This window comes from Neoarius graeffei, chromosome 28 (genome assembly GCF_027579695.1).
Source record: "Neoarius graeffei isolate fNeoGra1 chromosome 28, fNeoGra1.pri, whole genome shotgun sequence".
In the NCBI taxonomy this organism is placed as follows: domain Eukaryota; kingdom Metazoa; phylum Chordata; class Actinopteri; order Siluriformes; family Ariidae; genus Neoarius; species Neoarius graeffei.
This window is the reverse complement of record NC_083596.1, coordinates 401,686-429,420: the sequence shown is the minus strand read 5'-3', so window position 1 is coordinate 429,420 and position 27,735 is coordinate 401,686. Positions and strand designations below refer to the sequence as shown.

Below are 27,735 nucleotides of genomic sequence, written 5' to 3'. Positions count from 1 at the left end.
TGGTGGTTGATTACAAGCTCAGGTTTGGTTTGGTTTATTGTTAAAAGTGCGATACAAATAAACTGATTTGAATATGAAATAAATGAGTGGGTATAAAGGAATGTAGTGAATATAAAGGAGTGATTATAAAATAAAGGAGAGAGTATAAAGTAAAGCAGTGAATATTAAGGAGTGAAGACTGAGGCCTCAGCTTCCCTATTGGAAGCTCAGGAGGTGTGAGCATGAGGAGATGCAGGACTGAATAACACACACACACACACACACACACTTTTTGTCTCTTTTCAGTGTAAAATGTAGGTCAGGTTAAGGAAGTGGAGTTCTGGTGGTTGATTACAAGCTCAGGTTTGGTTTGGTTTGATTCTCTCTCACACACACACACACACACACACACACACACACACACTCACACACACACACTCACACACACACTCACACACACACTCACACACACACACACTCACACACACACTCACACACACACACACACACACACACACACACACTCTGTCTTGCAGCTCCCTGAATGGCTGGTTGAAGCTCTGATCTCAGCTCGTTTTGGTCACGTGACTGCGGGAAGCGCGTGAATAACGAACAGGAGACTGAGGGCCTCTGCATGCTCTTGCAACAAGGCTTTTGCAGATAGCTTTTCGCAGACAGTTGTAATTTATCGTTGAGCGGGGAGTAATAGGCGTGTGCGATGTTATTCACCGCCACAACGCAAGGGGGCGCAAAATCGCTATCCATGCCCAGATTCTGCGATATCTCCCTCCACGAATTACTGGAGTATGCGCTGTCCTTATAATGACTAGAACTGGAGTCGTATAGATGTACGTACTTCCTCACTTCCTCGATCAACCGCTCTTCATGCTGCTTCGTGCTGCTCCATCTTCGCTCATGTTTTTAAAAATGGCGGTTGTGAAAACAAACCAAACTGGGAAGCGGAAGTGCGTGTACAGCGGATGTAGAGTGGACCAATCAGAGCCCTCTTGTCTGCGAGGCTGTCTGCAGTGGTCACAATTTTTGGGAGGTGCGCGCAGAGCGTCTGTGAAGGGGAGGGGGCTTCGCAGACGCCATCTGCGACGCCATCTGCGAGGACTGCGTTGTCAGCATAAATTGGCCTTGAGACCCCAAAGACCCGCTCGCGAGCGAAGCTGAGCCTGAGTGGCGCGCATGCACAGACCAGGGGCAACTAACCGATTCACTCACTGAGTCACACAATAGATTCTTTCAAAATGAACGTTTTGAATCCTTCAAAACACTTAACTCATGCAGAGAGGGACAAAGTATTTTTTTTTAAAAATCTCATCAGTTATAAGACTGTTTATCTTTAAAATGTTTAAAAAATCCTGATTTATTACAGAAATGTGGAACATAAGTCATATAAATATCACAGAATAAAGTTGCATAAAGAAATAAAGTTCACACACAAGAGGGTAAAAATATAATCATCAGGCTTCATCAGTAAAACTTTACAGTCCTCAAGGCAATAAACTGTAGGCGTGAAAGAAGGCAACTGGACTCACTTGAAATTCTTGAAGATGTTTCACTTCTCATCCGAAGACCTTCTTCACGTCTGTCTGATCAGGAGGAGTTTCCTGTTTTCAGTCCTTCTGAGAACCTTCACACACACAGACACACACACACACACCAAGGCAATAAATTAATAATTCAATAAATATCAATAAAAGCATTAAGGACACTAAATTAATTCATGATTTAACTTACTGACAAATGTCAAATCTTAAAAACACACACATTATACAAATATATACCGCTGCACTGTCTTAAATATTTCGGCATTTTGCTTCTGATTTAATTAAAATGACTGAAAGCTAATATGATGATGATGATACCCTTTATTGTCACTAGTCACAAGTACCAGCGAAATTAGCCATCAACCTGTCCGTACATATACAACATACAATTGACATAGGGTAGACAGGACAGGAAGACAGGGATAAAGATAAAAAGGAAACACAACATGAGGAGAGATAAGGAAAAAAAAGAACACCCCCCCACTATGCTCCTGTCAGGAGTACAGTGTGGGAACATTTAAAAACCCTCTGCACATAAGCACACAACAACACAAGTACACTTTAAACACGGGACTTGAGGGGGGGAATCAGGGGTAAGGGGGGAGGGGGGGAGGTAATCCAGCGCAAGCAAGCAGCCGTCCACTCCTACAGCCATGAAGGCGCTGGTCATGCACCTGCTTGTCACACTGTGGGTAAAAATGGCAACCGCGGAGAGTTAGAGAGGAATGCGAGGAATGAGAGTGTCTCCCAGGAGTGACCTTCAGGGGGAAATGTTTCCTCAGCAACGGCCTGAACCAAGGCCGGTGCTGTCTCAGGGAGCTGAATGTCGATAAGATATGAATTGTTTGGTCTTTCCAGACGCAGTCTTTGCACGTCCACACCGCTTGTCCATATCTGTCCATTCTATTCAAATTGATCTCCGAAAAATGCTTTCCTTGCAAAGCTGAAAGCTGCTCCGAGACAACAACCATTTTGTGGTTAAAGTTCTGAATGCCCACAGTCTGAGTGCCAACAGCTTTGCCCACCACTCCAATCATATCGGGCAGCTTTGTGGGGCTTTGAACAGCTGTCACCATTGTCTGATTTCCTCGATATACCAGGGCAATGCCTAATCCAATCAGCAAAAGTCTTGTAATCATGGTTCCGAATAGGTAGATATCTTCAATGTCCTCCACAGAAAGAATCGCCAGGCACACGACCCGCCACCTCTCCCACGTGTCCATCGTGTAACCAGCTGCAAACATTCCGGCAGGACAAACAGGTTCCCCCGAACCCAGAACTGTGTCAATTTTGTTAGGAGACCAGTTTATCAATTCCATGCTTTTTTAGTTTAGAAAGTAATGCAGGAAGAGTCTCTTCAAAAAGTACAGCAGACAAGACAAGACACAGAAGCACAAGCAGGAAAAAAAAGGAGGGAGAGGGAGAGCAGGAAAATGCTCATATAAATGTTTATTTCCCCCCTTCTGTGATGTTTTTGTTATCTATCTATCTATCTATCTATCTATCTATCTATCTATCTATCTATCTATCTATGAGTCATTCTATAATTAGGGGTACATTTCATGCAAAGCAAAATCTCAAAATATCAGTATTCTTTTTCAATAAATAACCTATATGTTTCCATGGTATATACCCTCAAGTTCCTAAACAAATTAATTGCCAAGCTTAATCTTAAATTACTTTTAAAATATTTTAATGAAAATGAACATTTGATTGTTTATTTTGTCAACCGTGTTACGGACAAATGTTATGTCATCTTAAACATATATAAAAATACTACACATTTGAAAACACATTTGTTTGAAAGTGCTTAAACTAGAAGTCCCAGACAGGGGCCATTTGGCCTTTTTACCTAGAAAACCCACAAGAGGGCCAATTGGCCCCAAGTCCTCCCTGTAGACATTCATTTTGTTATGGAAATGTGGCTGTTAGTTACCTTACAGCTTAGAAATGAAATCTTACAATGCCTGTTGAATGTTGAATCTCTGCATCTTCGTTCCTTGGAGAGGAGCTTCTTTCACTACAAAATTCTTGAGGGAACTGAAGCGATAGTCCATGTGCACTGAGGTATTTATCCATCAAACAATTGTCTGGTTGCAGTCACATGAGTCGTTATGGTCACATGGGACATTCACATGTTCACATTTTAGAATAGAATGTGTTTTTATTCCTCATTCTCACATTCACACAGAAGTAGCCAACATGACTTCACCACTGAAGTGTGAAGTGTGTGAAATGTGACCTCCTCACCCCACAAACTGCCACTAACAGCCTCATTACCATAACAAAATGAGTGATTAGTGTATTGGGGAAAAGCGGTCGGGCCAAATGGCCCCTATGTGGGTCTTCTAGGTAGACAGAAAAATGCTGGGACTTCTGGTGTTAAGTCCATTAACAAGATGTTTTTAATTAATCTGTACAACTGTTATGGAAAATATAAATTTTGAGCTTCATAAATAGGATTTTATGGTTCACTGTGATGCAGAATGACACTTTTTTCAACATAAATCTTTGTTACGTCGAATTTAGAGTTGTTCTCCCTCCTTATACAAGACTTCCCTATCCAGAGATAATCCCCAATCTTTTATTTTACAGTTCATCAAACACATAAGAGATTTATAGCACAAAAAACACTTGCAGCACAGCTGACAGGCAATGTAACACAATTGATGGGAGTAACACAGTTGACAGGGCAGAAGAACAAGAGGACACTTTTTAGGATAAAAAGAGCTTTTTATTGTTTTAAATTTAACTACAAATAAGCTGATGAATTCAGGTGAACTGTTAAAACAACATTTAGACACAATTTCAGAGAAACGTAGCTTATTTAACAAATTGAACATATTAAATCATTCTGTTTGTTTGTCTGTCAATATGAAGATTAAGTGACAAAAACATCCTCCTCCTCAACTGTGTCATAGCTGATGGGTAACACAGTTGACGGTAACACAGTTGACATTTCGGCCATTTTTAGAGTGTTGTGCTAACTGCAGACCTCAGAGCTTTCACTACAAGACCTTAATCAATTCATATTTTTTATTATCTTTAGCTGTATACTTTGTAAATACAATTTCTAAATCAGGTTTATATGAATATGTTGACAACACAGTTGACAGACAATTAACCCTCTCTAGGACTATACAACAGTATTGATGAAAATATTGAAGAGGTGAACTCAAAACTTACCACGCAGTCTTCAAATTTCCCACCAAAGAGGATATGACATCACATGATGTTGGTCACATGACTTAGGACCAAACCATTTGCCGATTTATGGGGGGGTTTCAGTGGGCAACACAGTTGACATAAGTTTCTTGGACGCACACAAAATTCTTCATTTAATTTATAATATAAAGCATTTTAGGCTTTTAAACACTTTTGTCATATTATAATAATTACCATGAATAAATATTTGTAAAAATTTTAAACAAAAACCTTTTTTTATAATGTAAATATGAAGACCAAACCTGACAATTGGAAAATCGGACAGCATAAAAACACCAAATTCCAGTATTATATATGCATTTTTGCAGAGTAAAATGATGTAATTTGTTGACTTTTTGTATTATATAAAAGAGAAATGTGTGCTAATGTACAAAAGATCATTGGCTGAAGTTAATAGTTAGTGAAATTGACAAATACAGCACATGGACTTGAGATGTACCCCTAATTATAGAATGACTCATATACATTTATTCTACCTTTATCATTTATATTTTCTACCTAAATGAGATAAAATAAAAATATATTTGTCACCACAATGCTAAATGACAAAATACAAAAATACTTTTTAGGTGAGTAAACAGTTGTTTTTTTTTGCACACTCAGATTAACTGCAGATTGTGTGCAATAAAATACAGTTAAAATGCGATCATTTAATCTCCTGTAAATTCTCCAGTGTTTATTCATGTCCCACAGACTCCTCCCTGTGCTCAGCTGATTCAGACCAAACCTGCTCGTCTACTCTAAAGGTTAATGTGTGTGTGATGTTACTGAGTGGGTGTTTAATTCGCCTTTGCACTGGAACGAGTTGACGCTGCTGGGTGCTCAGTGCGCAGGTGAAAGACAACACACTGAGGTTTTATAATGAATTCCATCACTGCATCCGCGGCTCCACATCTTCACCCAGATGAATGACAGCAGTGACGTCATGTGACGTTATTTAGTCTCCCTATTTCTGAGGCCTGCCTGCGGGTGTGTGCTCATCTCGTGTGTGTTAGGAGGAACAGAAACATCGGACACACACACACACAGAGTGAAACCATGGACGCGCTTTTAACCGGTTTGTATTTTAGAGTGAGTTTTTCCTGACATTCAGAAGACAGTCTCCATCCTCATCCTCATCATGGACTTCATCCTGAGCGGACTGGCCGCGTGCAGCGCATGCTTGTTCACGAACCCACTGGAGGTGGTTAAAACCCGGATGCAGCTTCAGGGTGAGCTGAAGAGCCGCGGTACGTACCGGGTTCATTACCGGAACGTGTTCCACGCATTCTACACCATCGGGCGCGTGGAGGGGCTGTCCGCGCTGCAGAAAGGGCTGGTCCCCGCGCTGCTCTATCAGTTCTTCATGAATGGGGTGAGACTCGGCTCATATGCCATCATGGAGTCCGCGGGCTACATCCACACGAAGGGGCGCGTGAGCTCGGTGAAGAGCACCACGGCCGGTGCACTGTCCGGGGTTGTGGGAGCCTTCGTGGGCAGCCCCATCTACCTGGTGAGTCCTGGAACCGGATCCAGAGCTTTGGGTTTCCATTTTACCCTCTGTCACTGACTCTGACTGTGTGTTGAAGTGCGCATGCGCAGGGCTTTTACGCATCGCCGCGCACAGTCTTTAAATCTCATTCTGTGATTGGCTCTTTCTGCTCTCGATTGTTAATTTACTGTAAACTACAAAACAATGAGTGATGTTTTTCTTTTAAATATATGGCGTGTGGGCGGCACGGTGGTGTAGTGGTTAGCGCTGTCGCCTCACAGCAAGAAGGTCCTGGGTTCGAGCCCCGTGGCCGGCGAGGGCCTTTCTGTGCGGAGTTTGCATGTTCTCCCCGTGTCCGCGTGGGTTTCCTCCGGGTGCTCCGGTTTCCCCCACAGTCCAAAGACATGCAGGTTAGGTTAACTGGTGACTCTAAATTGAGCGTAGGTGTGAATGTGAGTGTGAATGGTTGTCTGTGTCTATGTGTCAGCCCTGTGATGACCTGGCGACTTGTCCAGGGTGAACCCCGCCTTTCGCCCGTAGTCAGCTGGGATAGGACCCAGCTCGCCTGCGACCCTGTAGAACAGGATAAAGCGGCTACAGATAATGAGATGAGATATATGGAGTGTTTTTTCCCATGGGGTTCACCTTCACTGCTCCCCCCCCCATCACTCCGTGTACACGTCATACTTTACAGGATAATGACTTTCACATTACATAATAGTACAGAAAACCTACACAGAGCTTTAGAGAGCCGATGACATCATTCTGTCCGTATCATCATGAGGTCATGTGTGCTCCATAGTGAGCATTTATTTCACCTATTTCAAGGTTAAATTAAAGGGCTAAAATTAAATTAAAGGTTAAATTAAATTAGCAATATTTCTGAGATGAAAGAAAGCTATCCGGGTGATGTTATCAATGTGAGTTTCGAATGAAAGACTGGGGTCAATAATCACTCCGAGGTCTTTTACTGCTGCACGTGAAGAAACAGAAAGGCCATCCAGAGTTACTGTGGAATCAGAAAACTTACTTCTAGCTGCATGTGGTCCGAGTACAAGTACTTCAGTCTCGTCAGAGTTAAGCAGAAGGAAGTTAATAAGCATCCAGTGTCTAATGTCCTTCACACATTCCTCAATTCTATTAAGCTGGTGTCTCTCATCAGGTTTTGCAGAGACATACAACTGTGTGTCATCAGCATAACAGTGGAAACTAATACAATGTTTATGAATAATATCACCCAGAGGGATTAATTGTGTGAAGTAATGAATTGATGAATTGAGAAGAGTAACAGAGAATAAGATACTTGGAACCACTGTTTCTGCATCAGCTGAGATTTTTTTCCAGTGCATGAAGGTCGTTTCAAGGTCAACTGTATGCCATTCATGACATTATCACCCTATAGGTTTGGAGTTTCTGATTACAGAAATATATGGTTTGTATCTATTAAAAGAAATAAATAATGCTGGGAAGTTGAATCTTCTTGCAATTCTTGAAAAAACCCAACAAATTTATTGCATAATTTTTGGCTCTAATGCATCATACTGAATTACCATTGTTGATTTTTACTAAAACCACCGTATCTCTGCAACCATAAGATTTTTTTTATTTATTCCAAAAGCTATGTTCTTTTTGGGGTGTCCTTTAACAGAGAGCAGATTTTAAGGTGAATTGAACCTGTTTGAAATTTTCAGGTAAAGTGCCTACAAGTGGGTGTGTCATACTCATTTACCTTCTCAGGTGTATTCTCACCTGGATCGCGAGATCACAATGTGGCATGTCTGGGTTTTCCACTGCAGATCCAGAACCTGATTTAAACAAATGTATGTAAATGAAGAGAAGGTCTGTCCCCCCCCACACACACACGCTCTGTGTATTGTTTCAGGTAAAAACACACCTGCAGAATCAGTCGACATCCTCCATTGCTGTAGGACACCAGTACCAGCACCGGGTGAGTCCCACTTCAGCTCACACACACTTCTTACCCTACACACTTCCTCCAGTCTGATAACCAAAACGTCGAGTCAGAGGAAACCACAGCCTGAATTATTAACATGACTAGATATGACCTGTAGACTCCCTCGCTGTAGTGACTAAGGGGAAGTGAACAGGGTCCGAATTGGGATCAGGCAGATGATCAAATGGAGGAGGTGAAATGTGTTTATCTACAGTTACAAATATTTATCATTATAATTAACAATTACATTATTATAAACAATAATTACAAAGACAACATTCATAATTATTTTTCTATATTTCACTTTTCATTTCAAATATTTTCGTTGTCTTTGTGTCTCTCTCTCTCTTCCCTCTGTGTCGGTGGTGTAGGGGATGATGCATGCTCTGTTGGTGATACACAGGCAGCATGGCATTATGGGACTGTGGCGAGGGTCCGGTGCGGCGGTGCCGAGGGTCGGTGTGGGTTCTGCGGCTCAGCTGTCCACATTCTCCGTCACTAAAGAGTTCATCACTGATCTGCAGGTACACACACAATTGTCCAAAACATTCAAAACATACGACACTGTAAAGCCAAGTGGGTTTTTATTGTCAGTCCTCTGCAGGGCTTGTATACACTGGAATGAAGTGTTGTTTCTCCAGGACTGTGGTGCAACACAACAGCACACAAGACTATGTAAAGTGTAAATACACAACAGTGTGTGATAAGTGCAGGACAATAAATACACAGCACATGGGCTGTACTCTGTAAACTATTGTGTCAGGCTCAAATTTTCAGGGACCGCCTCCCACTTTTTGTGTTCTAACTTCCTTTGGAAGAGTCTCCAGACTCAGGTTTTCTTTTGTTCGATGTGGAACAGTACACTTGCACTTTCTCCCAGACATCTCCACTTGCTCCTTCTAGGTAAATGGCTCCTCCCCATCTTCATGATACAGATTCCAGTGGGTGGTCATATGTTAATGAGGGACGTTTCTATGTAAGAAACAGACACTTTTATAACTCACCTGTTCACTGCACCTGTTTCCTTTCAGTGGTCGCTACAGACTGCGAAGGTAACAGTCTAGTGTGAAAAGCCACAGTACGTCCCCAAGGCACAGCCTCCTGTTTCAAAAACAACGACAAAATACAGTTTTCCACAGCATGACTCATTTAACACTCTGTATCTCTCACTCTCTTGCTGTCTGTCTCTTACCTTGTGTGTGTGTGTGTGTGTGTGTGTGTGTGTAGATATTCCCAGCTGATAGCTGGTTGGTGCCCCTCTTTGCTGGGATGATCAGCAGTGTGGCGGTTGTTTTGTGCATGACTCCGTTTGATGTCCTCAGCACACGACTCTATAATCAGCCTGTGGATCACCTGGGAAAGGTAAAGAACACTGACCTCACCCCGACCCCACCCCTTTTGAGACCTGTATGGCTTTGAGCATGATTCACACATAATTACCCTGCAGTTATGACTGACTGAAATTACAACTAATGAGATGCATTTCATTGAACATGTGAAGTATTTAAATTGGAGTGTGTGTGTGTGTGTGTGTGCGCGTGTGCATGCAGGGTAAGCTGTATCGAGGCTTCATGGACTGTTTCTCTAAGACCTTGAGGAAGGAAGGTGTTTTTGGTCTGTACAAAGGTCTGGGCGCATCCTATTTCAGACTCGGACCGCACACTATCCTCTCACTACTGTTCTGGAACCAGCTACGGACACTTAAGTACAGCTAACACACACAGGAATGGGCTGCGTTTAAAGTGTCTCTTCATGTTGGAGTCACAGTAATGATGAGAAAACGACTCAGAAGCTGGTCGTCTCTTCCAATTTGGAGATCGAGTGTGATGGAAGATGAAGTCTGGATGGATTTAACGTTTTATTTCCCAAGGAGAGAAGTTCATAAATCTGAATCCCTGCTCCACTCATCTTATAGCTATTTGGAAGAGTAAGCTAGATTTTGAAAGTGTCCAGTTGAAAGATCCCACCCCTCCCTTTGGCCCTCTGTTCACAGCCACGCCTCCAAAACACATTAATGCACACTGCCTGACTCCTGCTAGAGGACGAGTCCATGAGAGAGAGAGAGAGAGAGAGAGAGAGCGCGCACTGGGGAAAGGAATGTAGCATGTCATGGTCATATCCAACTACCTTGTGTGTCATTCACACGTAAGAAAACAGTGAACATTATTGTACTGAATGTAAACAATGAACTGAGCTGTTGTTCGTACTCATAGCTGTCGACTAGCTTGCTAGCTTTAGCGACATGTCTGCAGGATGTCTGCCCCACCTTGTGGAAGACTCTGGTCGCGTGCAATGAGTGCAGGGGCAGAGTGCACGCAGGTAGACAGGCAGGTAGGCCGTCCAGTCACTTGATTTGGAATGAGGGAAATAATTGGACAAGTGTTTTACAGCCCTGCGAAAGCCACAGGTGATGGATTTTTTTTCTTTTTATTGTCAGAGCGTTTGATTTATTCATTGCTGTGAGGATGTCAAGAGAATTTTAAGAAATCTAACAGAAACATTTCTAAGAAGATTCCCCATCTTGCACTGAATAATAATAATATGAATATCAGCCTGCTTTAGTGAGCTGAGTGTTTTGAAATGTCGCTGTGTAAAACCTGACTAACGCTGCAGGAACAGTTCAGCTGTGTGTATATTTAAAACATTAGACATCACTGCTCTTTCTCTTTTATTTTGGCTTGACATAAAATATACACCATACGACAACAGAACCGAGACTTTAAAATACAAATGAATGAATATTAAATAAACACGTGACAGCGTGCCATGACACACTTCCCTCACACATCACACACAGCAATAAAGCGCTGGAGTAATGAAACATGTCGGTGGCTGATTTAGTAGTTTACATAACCACATAAAAACTATAACTTTTGAGATTCACAGAAATAATTTTCTTCTGTCTGTTTTTAAATAGATTCCTTTGTAATATAATTTAGTTACCGTTACAGAGAATAATTCATTAATTCCATGATTATTATAAAAGTCAACAGATTATTTGATTGTAAAAATACGCATTTGTGGCTCTCGTTTGTAACACGCTTTCAGTCAATACACATTTCACACTAATCCGAGGAAGAGTTTGGATCAGACACCTGAGACCTTCGTACACACGTCACAAGCCTTTAAAACCCTTTAATACCAAATAAACTACAGTAACTACACAGAGGAGTAATAAAAGCTTCCATGACTCATAGTGCGATTAAATTAAATTCTCATGACTGATAGAATAGTACAGTACAATTTTACACTCCAGTCCAACACTAACACTGAAACATGTCACACTACTGCGGCCTTCACACCCGAGTCACTCTGATATAATAATAATAATAATATTCAGGTGTATAGAGTGAGTAGTGCAGGACTGAACTGTTTCAGCAGCTTTAATATGAATTCTTCAGGAGTTGGTTGCTGTAAGTGGATTGTAACTGACTGAAATATGTAAAGTGGATTTTATGGTTTTATTTTTTTATTCTGTCTGGAATAATGTGAGATAAAGGCAGTGAGATATGACATTGTGCAGCAGTTACCTTCAGTCCTTTAGAGTTATATAATTCATTTATTATTGACTGCATAAAGAAATAAAATTCATCCTCTCCATCCTCAGACAGCCTGTGTCTCTGTGACGTGGAGAGACGGCTGTGTTTTACACACACACACACACACACACACACACACACCAAACAAGAACATAGCAAATATGAAGGAGACAACACATTTATTTCAGAGGTGTGTGTGTGTGTGTTATCCAAACACTTCAGGGTTGAGCAGCCGGAAAGACTGGACAAGTGTGTGAAAGTCCTGCACTGTCCAAACACCATCAGAAACCGCACCACTGCTAATGCTGAGAGGACTGAGAGAGAGAGAGAGAGAGAGAGAGAGAGAGACTTTGACACAAACTTGGAGAATTTAAATTCACCCTGACTGCTGACGATGACAGAGTTGGTGTTAAACAGCTGACCAATCATCAGCTTCAGTTGAACTTACAACTCAGCAAAACTGCACATTCCTAACACACACACTGTAATCACACACTAACACACACACACTGTAATCACACACTAACACACTGTAATCACACACTAACACACACTGTAATCACACACTAACACACACTGTAATCACACACACTAACACACACTGTAATCACACACTAACACACACTGTGTTCCTGATTCACTGTGTGAACTGAATGGAGTCCCTGAAGTGACCTGACATTACAGAGCAAGGCAAAGCTCGCTCTCTGTGTGTGTGTGTGTGTGTGTGTGTGTGTCCGTCCAGCATGGCACCCATGCTGAGACAAGTGTAATTAAACCCTTACAGAAAAACCACATGAACTTCACGTGATTTCTGACATGTAAAATATGTGGAAAATGTGTTTTGCACATGGGAAACGTGGTTTTGGCCCAGTTTTATGTGAATCACATGTGGGAATGTTTTCCACATGTGGGAATGTTTTCCACATGTACTCTCCATGGTAATGCGTTACAAAATCTGATACCATGTTTTCCACATGTGGTAACATGTGATCACATGTGAAATACATGGGAAATTCATGTGTTTTTTCTGTAAGGGAAGTTCCACCTGGTTACCTTAACATTCCTGCACACCCATCGTAATTGCCATTCAGAGAGCAATTCTGAAAAATGTGTTTACTGTCAGTTATTGAAACAGCATATAAACAAGCTTTATCAAGTGGCAGGATCTACAAACAATGGCGTTTCGACTCTCCTCAACACCTGACTAGTGAAGAGCTAAAATCTCTGGATTTTACTGCCTTTAAATCAACAACTAACAGACCAACAATGGAATACTTTCCAGATCAAAGAAAAGGCTTTTAAAGAAACTCTTAACACCAAGAGACTCAACAAGAAAAATCAGTTTGCCTGCTCACCTGACCCTACAAAGTGGCTTAAACTTCCATCACTACTGAACGGCGTGTACTTCAAGCACAGAGTATTCTCTGCTGAAAGCCACAGTAGGAGACCTTTTGGTCGGCCGCTTTTAAATATACATGCAGAATCCTGAAAAAGCTCCCAATGGTTAAACCCTTTCCTGTGGACGCTAATGTCGCATCTTTGTCACAATGGATAGAGGAGCAACTACGTTTTTGCAGAGACGTAATGCAACCTTTTCTCAGACCTTGGGTCTCTCGTCTTAAAAAGGTAAGCAGAGACAAACTGGCTTATTTATGGCAACATTGTAGAACAAAAGCAAATGAGATAATAGTGAGTTTCCTGATTCTCCTCCATGTTTCGATAATATTCAGGAAGTGCAGTCTTACTACTTTAAAAAAATGCTAAGGCACCACTTTAATTGATGACCCCCTTTCACCTCTACCATGGACTAATTCATTACATTTGGAGCCAGCACCTCCACCAATTACCTCTGTTCACGAAGGAAGAACTGCTAAACATCCTGAATTGCCTACCTAATTATAAGGCCAGCGGTAGTGATGGAGTAACCTATGAAACATTGAGATTTACACAGTGGCAGGACATATTACTGACGAGCTTTAATACTTGCCTTATTAATAGACGGGTTCCTGCACCATGGAGGGGGGCATTAATCTACAGAATTCCTAACAACAACAACAACAACATACCGAATGATCCGAGTACATGGAGAGATATTTCCCTGTTGCAGACTATTTACAAGGTGTTTATGAAATGTATCCTATCCCGTATTCTTCCCTGACTGGTGGATGCCAATATCTTGTCCCCTAAACAAAAGGCATACATAGGCAGGGAATGAATGAACACATATTTTGCTTAAAAACTGGGATCAATGATTAAGTACGAGTCTGCGAGATTCTTCGGTTTTCCTAGATTTTCGTGATGCATTTGGAACTCTCCCACATAACATCATGATACATGCTTTAGAGGAAATACATCTGCCTCAGGTGTATATAGATATAGTTAAAGACGTGTACAAAGGGTCCTTCATTCAAGTTATTTGTGGAGCTCAACTTACAGAGCCAATACCCTTGCATATAGGCATTAAAACTGGCTGTCTGTGGAGCGCAGTGAATTTTATTCTATCAATCAACCAGTGGCTAGACTGGATGAGTAAGTGCGCTCCACCTGAAACCATCTCGCCAAACCCAGTGCAAGCATATGCTAATGATGTGCAAATGTTGTCACGTCAAGAGAACGTAATAAAGGATATGCTTCACAGGACTGATGCCTTCCTTGAGTGGTCTGGCCTACAAGTGAAAGAGTTCAAATGCGCCGTTTTCTATGAAAGGAGTGGCAGGAACCGGTGGTATCAGTCAAAATTTGATCGAGAGCCACAATTCACTATCAATAGTAAATTAATCAAGGTTTACTCACGAAAGGAGTCTTATACATATCTTGGACATATATTTAAATATTGCGGGCGACTGGGATGAACAAGTGAATGAAATCATCTTTGAATACACTGAAAGGCTGCAGAAAATTGATGCCTCTTCTCTCCCGTTGACCATGAAAATTGACAGCATTAAGCAGATAGCCCTAGCGAAGGGTCATCTCTTTGCCAATGTCCATATGCCACGGAAGGTTTTGCAGGATTTCAGTAATAAAACTGTACAGGTAGTGAGAGGATGGCTTGGCCTGAGCACCCACATGACCCGCGACATTATCCATCACAGTAGACTCGAAAGGGGCTTGGGATTGCCGGATCTCGGCTGGCCCATCTCCTGACCATGCTTAACAGCGATGGTAACAGCATCAGAGAAACGGCCAGAGCATCACTTCTTGATTTGGAAAAGCATAAAGTCCCTCTCACTCGAGAATCTGAACCCAGTTTTTTGGGCTTCCGAAAGAAGCCGAATAACAAATTGGACAGCAACAATGTTAGTTTTGGGGTCAGGTCTGATCTCAATGACCTGTGCAACTGGACAGGAGTTAACCTACAGTGGGTACGAGCAGATACCACACCTGTGGTTCCTTCAGGAGCGGTAATTAAAGAGAAAAACATCTCCATGAGCGCGACTATATTGGAGAATGGACTTCATTCATTATGCCTACTTCTACATGGGCATTCTTGATGTCAGTTAAACAGACAGACAACGCCAGAAACACTGGACTGGGCATAGACTACAGGGAAAGCCACAGTGGTGCTTGGAAGTTTGTGAACCCTTTAGAATTTTCTATATTTCTTCATAAATATGATCTAAAACATCAGATTTTCACACAAGTCCTAAAAGTAGATAAAGAGAACCCAGTTAAACAAATGAGAAAAATATTATACTTGGTGATTTATTTATTGAGGAAAATGATCCAATATTACATATCTGTGAGTGGCAAAAGTATGTGAACCTCTAGGATTAGCAGTTAATTTGAAGGTGAAATTAGAGTCAGGTGTTTTCAATCAATGGGATGACAATCAGGTGTGAGTGGGCACCCTGTTTTATTTAAAGAACAGGGATTATCAAAGTCTGATCTTCACAACACATGTTTGTGGAAGTGTATCATGGCACGAAGAAAGGAGATTTCTGAGGACCTCAGAGAAAGTGTTGTTGATGCTCATCAGGCTGGAAAAGGTTACAAAACCATCTCTAAAGAGTTTGGACTCCACCAATCCAGGGCAGTCAGACAGATTGTGTACAAATGGAGGAAATTTAAGACCATTGTTACCCTCCCCAGCAGTGGTCGACCAACAAAGATCACTCCAAGAGCAAGGCGTGTAATAGTCGGCGAGGTCACAAAGGACCCCAGGGTAACTTCTAAGCAACTGAAGGCCTCTCTCACATTGGCTAATGTTAATGTTCATGAGTCCACCCTCAGGAGAACACTGAACAACAATGGTGTGCATGGCAGGGTTGCAAGGAGAAAGCCACTGCTCTCCAAAAAGAACATTGCTGCTCATCTGCAGTTTGCTAAAGATCATGTGGAAAAGCCAGAAGGCTATTGGAAAAATGTTTTGTGGACGGATGAGACCAAAATAAAACTTTAGTTTAAATGAGAAGCGTTGTAGCAACCCTTGGATCCCAAAGAGAGTCTCGACTGATGCTCAAGGTGTATTTTATTTTACTTGCAGCAAAGTCAGTCCAACATCACCCATAGCACTGTGAAAACTATGTCATGGTATACAGAGCAGCAAACAAACAGCAAATCACCATACCGTTCTCACAGGTACAACATTTCTTAATTGAGACATCAATATTAAAACAAAGGCATTCACATTTGGTTCCAACACTTGATACAAAGTTACAAAAACTTCAAACAAAACATACCTCACTGCGCTCACCAAGGATGCAACATATAATCATTTCTCTTCTGTTGTAAAACAGGCGTCAAAATATCCTTTTCTTTTGTGGTGAAGCTTGAGTGGTGAAGCATGGACATCAAGCCTTCCTAGCTCAAGCTCAAACAAAGCAGCTTCTTAATTGATCACACCTGGTTGCTACCTTTACAAATCTCCCTCTTGTGGAGCTACGGTGTCACTTAAAGGACAAACAGCACCCCAAGTCCATACAAATCCACACACATACAATACTCACTCAACCTCATAGCCCAACCATTCTAAAGCACAAACAGAAATTTAATTAAATCTTATATTCGTAAATAACAAAATACAAATGAAAACACATTTATGTAAGTTTTACTCAAGAGAATAACAAAACACTCACAAGGACTAGTGTGGTCCTTTACACTCCCACCAATCATGTCATGTTACCACAAATCACACATGATTCTCAAATTCCAAAGGACCAATCACCACACCAATATGTGCAAATAAGCATAAAACATGTTCACAAAATACAGTAAGCTATGTATATTCCAACCATTTGTATGGTATGTGTTTGTGTGTATGTATATGTGTGTACACTCTTTGTAACTATTCACTCTCAAGTAACAGAACCAGCTTTTGTATTGGTCTTTCTATGATGGAGGGTCTACATGGAGAACTAGTTTTAATTGACCTCTGGGCCCCTAGTTGCACTTTGACTCTTCGCACCAAGCAATCACTATCAACAGTCGTTTCCACCACTCGTCCTAACTGCCACTGGTTCCTTGGAAGGGTTTCCTCTTTGACAATGACCACATCATTCACTTTCAGATTGCGTCGGGGGACATGCCACTTCTGCCTTATGGAGATATTAGACAGGTACTCCCTTTTCCATCGACTCCAGAACTGCTCAATCAGATACTGAATCCTGCGCCATCTTTTGGTGCCATATACATCCTTTTTTACAAATTTCCCAGGAGGTGGAAGAGTCAACTTTGATTTCATTAGAATAAGATGGTTAGGTGTTAAAGGCTCAAGAGAGTTAGGGTCATTTATTCCATCTGTGCTCAGAGGGCGGCTGTTGACAATAGCCATGGCCTCATAGAACAATGTTCTCAGAGAGGCATCATCAAGCCTACCTGCACTTTGGGCCAATGTAGCATTCAGGACATTTCGAATGGTGCGTATTTGACGCTCCCAAACCCCACCAGCATGGCTTGCTGAGGGAGCGTTGAACACAAATTCACACTGCTTCTCAGCCAGGAAATTTTCCAGGGCCTGGTTGTTGCACTGTTTGAGTGATTCTCTTAATTCATTCTTGGCACCTATGAAATTTCTGCCCTGACCACTGTGGAGTTGGCGCACAGCTCCTCTTAGACTGATGAAACACCGAAGAGCATTGATGAATGAATCCGTGGACAAGTCTTCCAACATCTCTATATGCACAGCTCGGGAATAAAGACAGGTAAGTATCAAGCCATACCTCTTATGCTCCTTGCGACTTCTTTTAATGATAAATGGGCCAAAACAGTCCATACCACAATTTGTGAATGGAGCAGATTCTTCAACACGTTCTTTGGGCAGCTCAGCCATCTGCTGTTCAACAGGACGCCTCAGCTTCCAGCACGGCACACACTTGTGAATGAGCTTAGAGACCAACTTGCTGCAACCAAGGATCCAGAATCCATTTGCTCTGGGCTCCATTTGAGTTTGACTTCTGCCCTGATGGCATACTTTAGAGTGATAATGTGACAGAATGAGCTGTGTAATGTGACCCTTATTGGGCAAGATAATTGGGTGACTAAACTCTTCACTGAGAGCTGCATATTTCAGTCGCCCATCAACACGGAGTATGCCCTCCTTCAAGATTGGATCGAGCCTAAAGAGAGGACTGGAACTTGGGAGACTGTGCCCCATTTCAAGTGCTTTGATCTCTTGGCTGAATGACTGCTGTTGGACAAGGCTAATCAAGACTTTGACTGCACCTTCACGTTCTTTGACAGTCACCACATCTGAGAGACACTTTTGTACAGAGGTAAGTCTTTTAATTCTTCCCACTACCTTTAGGAGTGTTGTCCAGGATGAAATTCTAGACAGGCGCTCGAGCATGTCTGTGCACTTGCTCATCTTTAATGTAAACACTTGGACAGCCTTCACCTCTGGGTCGCCAACCATGAGATTGTTTGATGCACAGGGTTCAAATTGAAACTCTTCTTTCCACAAGAACTCCGGGCCAGATAGCCAGTTATTTAATGGAATCTCCGATGCTCTAAGCCCCCTAGAGGCGTGATCCGCTGGGTTCTCTGCAGTATCAACATAATGCCATTGGTTTGGGTTAGTATTCTGCCTTATTGACTGGACACGATTTGCAACGAACACATGAAATCTCCGTGCCTCATTATTGATGTATGCTAGAGTGACTTTAGAATCTGTCCAGAAGAACTCATCATCAATGTTCATGTTCAATTCTGATTTCAGCAAGACACTCAGTCGAGCTGCAAGCACAGCAGCTGAAAGTTCCAGACGAGGAATACTGATGACCTTTGAAGGAGCAACCCTAGCCTTGGCCATGACAAGGCTGCAGTGGACTTTGTTGTGGTCATTTTTATATCGAAGGTAAGAGCATGCACCATATCCCACAGTACTAGCATCTGAAAAGTGGTGCAGTTCAACACTCACGATCTTGCCAAAGTGTGGTGAATAACATCTAGAAATTGAAACTTCTCTCAGCCTTTCAAGGCCAGTTTTCCATTCCTCCCACCGTGGGCGCAAATCATCAGGAAGTGAATCATCCCATGGGACACTCCTGCGACACAGCTCCTGAAGAATGCACTTTCCACTCAGAATAAATGGGGCCACAAACCCCATAGGGTCATACAAAGAGGCAACTACTGACAGAATGCCACGACAGGTGTCAGGCTTATCCTTCATATTTACATTGAAAGTGAAGTGGTCACTTTGGACTGACCACTGAAGGCCCAAAGCGTGTTCCAGCAAGGCAGAATCTTGACTGAGATCCAGGCATTCAACACCTACTGCCCTCTCGGATGGATCCACACAGCTGAGAACTTCTCTCTCATTTGAATTGAATTTGTGGAGCCTTAAACCCCCTTTTTTGCATAACTGCTGGGCTTCAATGATCAATTCAGAGGCCTCCTTGATTGAGGGAACACTCAACAGCCCATCATCAACATAAAAACTATTTGTGACAAAGGCAGCTGCAGAAGGATAGTCAGACTCATACTGTTGCGCCAAATACTTCAAACCGAAGTTGGCGCAGCCTGGGGAAGACGCAGCGCCAAAAATATGGACAGCCATCTGGTATTCTTTGGGCTCCTGTTCAAGGTCTCCATGCTCCCACCATAGAAACCTCAAATAACTACGGTTCTCAGGTGTAACAAAGAATTGGTGGAACATCCTTTCAATGTCGCAGATGATGGCGACAGCTTCCTTTCTGAAGCGGCAGAGAACTCCCACCAAGGAGTTAATGAGATCTGGACCAGTCAGTAAGGTGTCATTGAGGGAAATGCCATGAAATTTAGCTGAGCAATCGAAGACCACCCTTAGCTTGCCAGGTTTCTTAGGATGGTATACCCCATGATGAGGTATAAACCAACAGACCTCTTCAACTACTGCCTCTGGAACCGGCTCTGCATCGCCATTGCTGATCACTTCCTCCATAAAGACTTTGTAATGATTATGGAATTGCTGATTGGCTTTTAATTTCCTTTTCAAATGCTGAAGACGAATTATGGCCAGTTTTTTATTATTTGGCAGTAGAGGAGGGCTTTGGCCTTTGAACGGAAGAGGCATCTCTAAATGACCATCTGGTCTCTGTCGTATTGTTTTACTAAGGTACTGAATGAAGTGCACATCATGTTGTGAAACAAGTTTGCTTTCAGAATTTCTGTCACTGAAGTCCGACTCCAGAACTCTCAGAATATCTGCAGGAGATGGCACAGCAATCTCCCTCACTAGAACTCTGTACACGAACCTCTGGCTTCCTTGTCTGTCCAGATGTGGATTTGCTGCACCTATGATGCTCCACCCCAGCTCAGTCTTCTGCGCGAATGGCTCATTTTCATGCCCAATGATGACCTCTAAAGGCGCCAGAGCTAAAGGACAATCATAGCCTATCAACAGGCCCACGTCACAGTCTTGAAGTGATGGCAACTCATGTGCCAGATGTTTAAGATGAGACCATTGCAATGCTGTAAATTTAGTTGGTATACAAGATTTGTCAACAGGAATAAAGTCACGTGTATATGCTCGCTGTAACAGAATATGATTGTCATTGTGGAAGCTTCTAACTTGCAGGCCAACCACACTTTGACTAGGGATAACTATTTACAGCAGTCATTGTACTGAGTTTCAATTGCAACGGTTGAGTGACTACATTCAGCTCTCTGACAAGATCTTCCAGGACAAAGGTTGAATCACTCTGTGTATCAAGAAGAGCATGTGTGAGAATTTCTTTTTTAGGTTCATTCACAGATGACAGGAAAACAGGAACAATACTTGAAGTAGCAGATGCCTCTCTAATGACGGCATGGGAGTTAACTTTATGGATATCCTGAGTTACTTGCCCCTCTGTTGAAGTGGAATCTTTCACCGTAGTTTCTCCAGGTTTTCTCCTTCTCTCATCATGCAAACAGGTTGGATGGCGGCGGCCACACACCCCACAGATATGTCTTGTCCTGCAGTCTTTTATGATATGACCTTTACGCAAACATCCAAAGCAAAGATGATTCTGATGTACAAATGTCTGTTTATCTGCCATGGACTTTGCAGCAAAGACTAGACACTTGGCTACGCCATGTGATTCTTCTTTGCAGATGAAGCAAGGCAACCTGAGTCTTGAAAATGATACACGTTCTGAGACCTTTGTGTAATCTTTTGATTGGGCACTTGTGCTAAGAGCCTTTGCTCTTTTAGATGGCTTCTCTTCTGGGGTTCTAGAATTCAGAAAGAAGGGAGAGGCTATGGGATTACAGGCTATTCGTGCCTCTTTTAACACAAACTCTGTGAAGTGATTGAAAACTGGATATTCCCCTGATGTATCAAGCTCTTCTACAATAATTCTGCTCCATTTGCACACAATCCAATCTGGCAGTTTTTTCAGAAGTTTATGATTTTCCTCACAGTCATTCAGAATGGCCAGTCCTTTAACATGGGGCATTGCTTCTACACAACTTTTTAAGAAATCTGCAAACTCTCTTAACGCAGAAGAATCATTTGAATTAATCTTAGGCCATTTCATAAGTTTGTCTCTGAATGCTTTCTGTACAACAAATGGATTTCCATAGCGTTCCTCTAAAACTGCCCAGGCACCCTCATATGCATCTTCAGAACTCCGGTAGAAGAACCCTTCTACTGCTTTACGTGCATCTCCTGTCAGGTAGCCTTTTAAGTAGAGAATCTTTTCACTGGCAGGAATAGGTTTTCTACCAATTAAGGTTAGGAAAGACATTTTAAAGTCAACAAACTTCAGAGGATCACCAGAGAAAACAGCTGGTTCAGGAACAGGAAGGCGATTTAAACTTAATGAACTTGCAATTGCGTCAGCCAATGTGGTTGTTAAACTATGAGATGGTGTGTGCAACACTGTGGCTCCTACACTCAGGTGTCGATTTGAATTCATAAGTGTAGTGGTTTTAGTAGGGCCTAATTCATGGCACTCCCTCACTTCATTTTCCACTCCACCTTCAAATTTGTCATATATCCGAGCCCGAGCTGCAGCCATCTTGACATCCATATCTGCTTGCATAATTTTCAGCCTTGATTTCTCCTCCTCTAGTTTCAACTCAACTTCAGCTTGCTTTTGCCTCATTTGTACCATCACCTGTGACTCATGAAGTTTCCAATCACTTTCCAACTTAATGAGTTTACTCTGTTGAGCTTGTATCTCCTGCATAGACTTTGCTTGCTCCAATTTGGCTGCAAGATCTGCTTCTGCATCTGCTCGCTTACTGTAAGCCTTAGAATTGGCTACAAACATGTCGTCCAATCCTTCAGTCCCTTCCGAGATGACACTCTCAGTGTTTGTTCCACCAAAGATGGATTTGTATTCATCTCTGTTTAAAATCATTCTCACTCTTTGCTTTTCAACCTCTGCTTTAAAGGTATCACGGGCAACGCCCATTTCCATTCGTTTACTCACTATATCACATTTCTGTGGTCAGTGTATTACAAGCATCCATTTTCCGCACAATGTCTTGAGTGTTAGTTGAATTGCGCTGCAATGGCTCATAATTCTGATGTACACGATCATATCCACTTTGAATGTACTCATTTATTTTATCAAGATCCTCCTTTGAACAGAATTGCTTTAGGCTTTTCCTACATTCTTTTGCGATCCCTTTCCAGGATTCATAAGATTTCAAGAATGCCCTTACATGCTTTTTAGCTTGATCTTCACGCATCTGTTTGCCTCTGTCAGTGAGTTGCCTTTCACGAGTACCAGAGACTACTTCTTGTGTGCGAGCTAAATTTTCTTCTCCTGCTGGAGGTTCTTCAGAGAGGTCTCTCTCACCAGTGGATTTACCCTTTTCTTCAGTCACTGACATTCTGAACTTAAAACTGTGTGATTGCAGTTATCTTTTTATGTGATAAAACTGAAATGGACTTATTAATTTGTGTTCTATTACACCAATCCCTTTTAAGCATTAAAGGAAAAAAACAATAGGCCCAACACAAATCATTAGGCTACTACTTAAACTGCATTCAATATGGGCCTGAGCTGGCTTGTATTAACCTCAATGTGAACAAGGCTTCTCTTTACCATGTAATTTGAAACACTCAAATAAAAATTTAAAACATTCAAATAAAACCATTAAACATTCACTTTACTTTTCCATTTTAAGCGTTTTAGATAGCCATGTCTTCTCAAACATTTAACTCAAACTTCATTCATAACCAAAGTCACTGTACCCATGGATGAAGGACTGTGCCAAGAAGGTTCAGTTCATCTGGAATTGTCTCTTCATAAAGTTCTCTCACCACATCTGCAGTCTCTGTTTAAGATGGTAACACAGGAGGCCTTGTCTTCCGCCACGAAACCGGCAGGAACGACCCAGCAGACGACCCAGATGTAGCGCTGAGTTTTCACTGTAGCAACCCTTGGATCCCAAAGAGAGTCTCGACTGATGCTCAAGGTGTATTTTATTTTACTTGCAGCAAAGTCAGTCCAACATCACCCATAGCACCGTGAAAACTATATCATGGTATACAAAACAGCAAACAAACAGCAAATCACCATACCGTTCTCACAGGTACAACATTTCTTAATTGAGACATCAATATTAAAACAAAGGCATTCACATTTGGTTCCAACACTTGATACAAAGTTACAAAAACTTCAAACAAAACATACCTCACTGCGCTCACCAAGGATGCAACATATCATTTCTCTTCTGTTATAAAACAGGCGTCAAAATATCCTTTTCTTTAGCAGTGAAGCTTGAGTGGTGAAGCATGGACATCAAGCCTTCCTAGCTCAAGCTCAAACAAAGCAGCTTCTTAATTAATCACACCTGGTTACTACCTTTACAAATCTCCCTCTTGTGGAGCTACGGTGTCACTTAAAGGACAAACAGTGCCCCAAGTCCATACAAATCCACACACATACAATACTCACTCAACCTCATAGCCCAACCATTCTAAAGCACAAACAGAAATTTAATTAAATCTTATATTCGTAAATAACATAAAATACAAATGAAAACACATTTATGTAAGTTTTACTCAAGAGAATAACAAAACACTTACAAGGACTAGTGTGGTCCTTTACAAGCGTTATGTTTGGAGAAAGGAAAACACTGCATTCCAGCATAAGAACCTTATCCCATCTGTGAAACATGGTGGTGGCAGTATCATGGTTTGGGCCTGTTTTGCTGCATCTGGGCCAGGACGGCTTGCCATCATTGATGGAACAATGAATTCTGAATTATACCAGCGAATTCTAAAGGAAAATGTCAGGACATCTGTCCATGAACTGAATCTCAAGAGAAGGTGGGTCATGCAGCAAGACAACGACCCTAAGCACACAAGTCGTTCTACCAAAGAATGGTTAAAGAAGAATAAAGTTAATGTTTTGGAATGGCCAAGTCAAAGTCCTGACCTTAATCCAATGGAAATGTTGTGGAAGGACCTGAAGCGAGCAGTTCATGTGAGGAAACCCACCAACATCCCAGAGTTGAAGCTGTTCTGTACGGAGGAACGGGCTAAAATTCCTCCAAGCCGGTGTGCAGGACTGATCAACAGTTACCGCAAACGTTTAGTTGCAGTTATTGCTGCACAAGGGGGTCACACCAGATACTGAAACAAAGGTTCACATACTTTTGCCACTCACAGACGTAATATTGGATCATTTTCCTCAATAAATAAATGACCAAGTATAATATTTTTGTCTCATTTGTTTAACTGGGTTCTCTTTATCTACTTTTGGGACATGAGTGAAAATCTGATGTTTTAGATCATATTTATTCAGAAATATAGAAAATTCTAAAGGGTTCACAAACTTTCAAGCACCACTGTAGCTTGTTTTCCCTCAGCGTCTCACACTGTTCTTCAAAATGCCTCTATTGATAAGGATATCCAGATATTTACAGTTAAAGCCAGACTTCAGGTTCTACCAACTCTGCTCAATCCATCTGGTTCCTTGACTCTTACCCTTCATTTTGTATTCATCATGGACAAGACCAGGTGATAGAATCTATGTCACATATACTAAATGGTTGCAATCTTTATAAAATACTATATTTCCAGACATGACAGGATTGTGAACATTATATATATAAAAAAAAAATCTACCATCTATTTTTCTACATCCAGTTTCAATTTATAAAAATTGCTTTGTTAAACCACAAATGTTCTCCCTGTCTAGTGCAGATATGTTTATCAATATAAATGTTACCAGACCAGATATTGTCATTATCGATGAGAGTAAGATGAATGTGTTGATCCTGGAAGTAGGCTGTTGTTTCAATTCATATTTAGAAGAAAGTTATTTAATGAAGCTTGTAAAATACCAACCCCTTGTACAGCAAATTTCTGATTTTGGGTACAAATGTCAACTTCTTGTACTGATATTTGCCAGTCTGGGTCATGTGCATGTTATACACACACAAAGTGACCCCATTAGGGGTTTCAGGATAGTTGGATTTTCAAAAGCAAGAGCAAAACAGTGGGCTAAGTATTGTTCAGTCTCATCCATAATTGCAAGTCGTCATATTTGGAGGAGGAGATGCAGTGTTTACCCATAAGATTTGAAATGCTGCTGTTAAAGTGTAACTGACGAAATCACATATCAAGAACATGTCTGAGCAGATAATGCATCTGTTACATTTGTGTCCTTATATTTATTGTAAATTGTGGACTCAAATAAAGTAAACTGTGTGTGTGTATAAAACTGACCTGATGCTAACGGGGTCATTGAAGGTAATCAGGATGTCAGTGGTGTACTGTGGCAGACGGAATAAACACAGGTGGATATTCACTGTATTTTTTACCTGGCAACACACACACAGTCCCACATGAGCAGAGTAATAGTTGGCCATGTCACATTCATCATCATACACTCCATACTGTATACAGAATATACTGTTACTGGGTTATTGAGTTTAAACACTGGGGTTACGCTTTGAAACTCCATTCCTGTTGGTGATACACACACACAAAGTGACCCCTAGTGGTCCAAAGTGTGTTATTGATGATTACTGATTATAACAGGTGAGAAGCTCTCAGTGATGATAAGCTACAGGTTCTGCAGGAAAACCTCAATCAGTCCTGAGAACATTAACATCAGATATCTGATCTATCACTCAGACCATTAAGGCCACGTATCAGACATGTATGGATGCCCGAGTGTCTATTTTGCTCATATGTCACATGTAAAGGTCTGAATTTCACATTCAAATCTCTCTTGGAGAATCTGATCATCTATAGCTGACTGACTCTGACTCAGAATGCGGAGGATCACAGGATTCAGGGAGAAGTTTAGAGAGAGCTTGGAGAATTAGTTAGGAAACAGAAAGATGACAGTCTCAGCAAGTGAATCACAAGCTCAACTTCCCCTCCAAAACATTTCATAATGTTTCACAGAATTTCCAAAAAGTGATCAGAGTGTGAGCAGCGGCATGTTTTTCTATCAGAACTTTCTGAAGAACTAACAGTCATGTTGATGTCTTACAATGATCACTCTAGGTCATGGGTCATGTCCCAAACCACATGGCATACTGAACAGTACACAGGAGGGTGTAACCACCATAGCTGACATCTCAGTACAGCAATTTGAGACACAGCCACAGGTCAGTTTATATAGTTTTGTGTTGTTTTTCACTATTGTTTTATTCTACTAAAATTAGAGAGAGACAGAGAGAGAGAGACTTTGACACAAACTTGGAGAATTTAAATTCACCCTGACTGCTGACGATGACAGAGTTGGTGTTAAACAGCTGACCAATCATCAGCTTCAGTTGAACTTACAACTCAGCAAAACTGCACATTCCTAACACACACACTGTAATCACACACTAACACACACACACTGTAATCACACACTAACACACTGTAATCACACACTAACACACACTGTAATCACACACTAACACACACTGTAATCACACACTAACACACACTGTAATCACACACTAACACACACTGTGTTCCTGATTCACTGTGTGAACTGAATGGAGTCCCTGAAGTGACCTGACATTACAGAGCAAGGCAAAGCTCGCTCTCTGTGTGTGTGTGTGTGTGTGTGTGTGTGTGTAACTGACCTGATGCTGACAGGGTCATTGAAGGTAATCAGGATGTCAGTGGTGCACTGTGGCAGACGGAATAAACAGGTGGATATTCACTGTATTTTTTTTACCTGGCAACACACACACACACACACACACACACACACACACACACACACACACACACACACACACAGCCTTTCATGGCATTTAGCAGATGCTCTTATCCAGAGCGACATACAATGAGTGCAAAAGTCAGATACACAAAGTGCTGAACTTCTAGACAAGACAGTTCTAGTGTCAATTGATCCAGTGACAGAATAACACTGAGTGTAATATTCTACTTAAGTACCGATACCCAAACAGCTGAGGAAACAAACCAACCATATAAAGTACAACTAAATGGAGAATTCAAAGGGCTAACCCCAGGCTAGACCATACACAGCCTAGGTTGGTCTAGACTGAAACGCAGTTGCACAGTGGGCAGAGAAGCAGGGGAGAGGTGCAGCCTGAAGAGGTGAGTCTTCAGTCTGCGCTTGAAGGTGGTCATGGAGTTGGCAGTTCTGACCTCAATGGGAAGGTCATTCCACCAAC

The 27,735-nt window shown here is 41.7% G+C and overlaps 1 protein-coding gene and 1 long non-coding RNA gene across 2 annotated transcripts; one reads left to right on the top strand and one right to left on the bottom strand.

Moving 5' to 3' along the window:
* Nucleotides 1-5,521: 5,521 nt before the first annotated feature.
* Nucleotides 5,522-11,864, top strand: LOC132876040 (solute carrier family 25 member 35-like). Its single transcript, XM_060913264.1, has 5 exons — nt 5,522-6,252; nt 8,114-8,179; nt 8,557-8,709; nt 9,413-9,547; nt 9,736-11,864. Exons 1-5 carry the CDS (start codon nt 5,881-5,883, stop codon nt 9,898-9,900), a joined length of 891 nt encoding a protein of 296 aa, XP_060769247.1. The 5' UTR covers nt 5,522-5,880; the 3' UTR covers nt 9,901-11,864.
* A 22-nt stretch (nt 11,865-11,886) lies between these two features.
* On the bottom strand, nt 11,887-26,327 carry LOC132876041 (uncharacterized). The gene is made up of 2 exons (XR_009651909.1): nt 25,814-26,327; nt 11,887-12,038 (listed from the first exon to the last, which is right to left on the bottom strand). It is a non-coding gene; the product is annotated as an uncharacterized LOC132876041 (long non-coding RNA).
* Between the last annotated feature and the right edge of the window lie 1,408 nt (nt 26,328-27,735).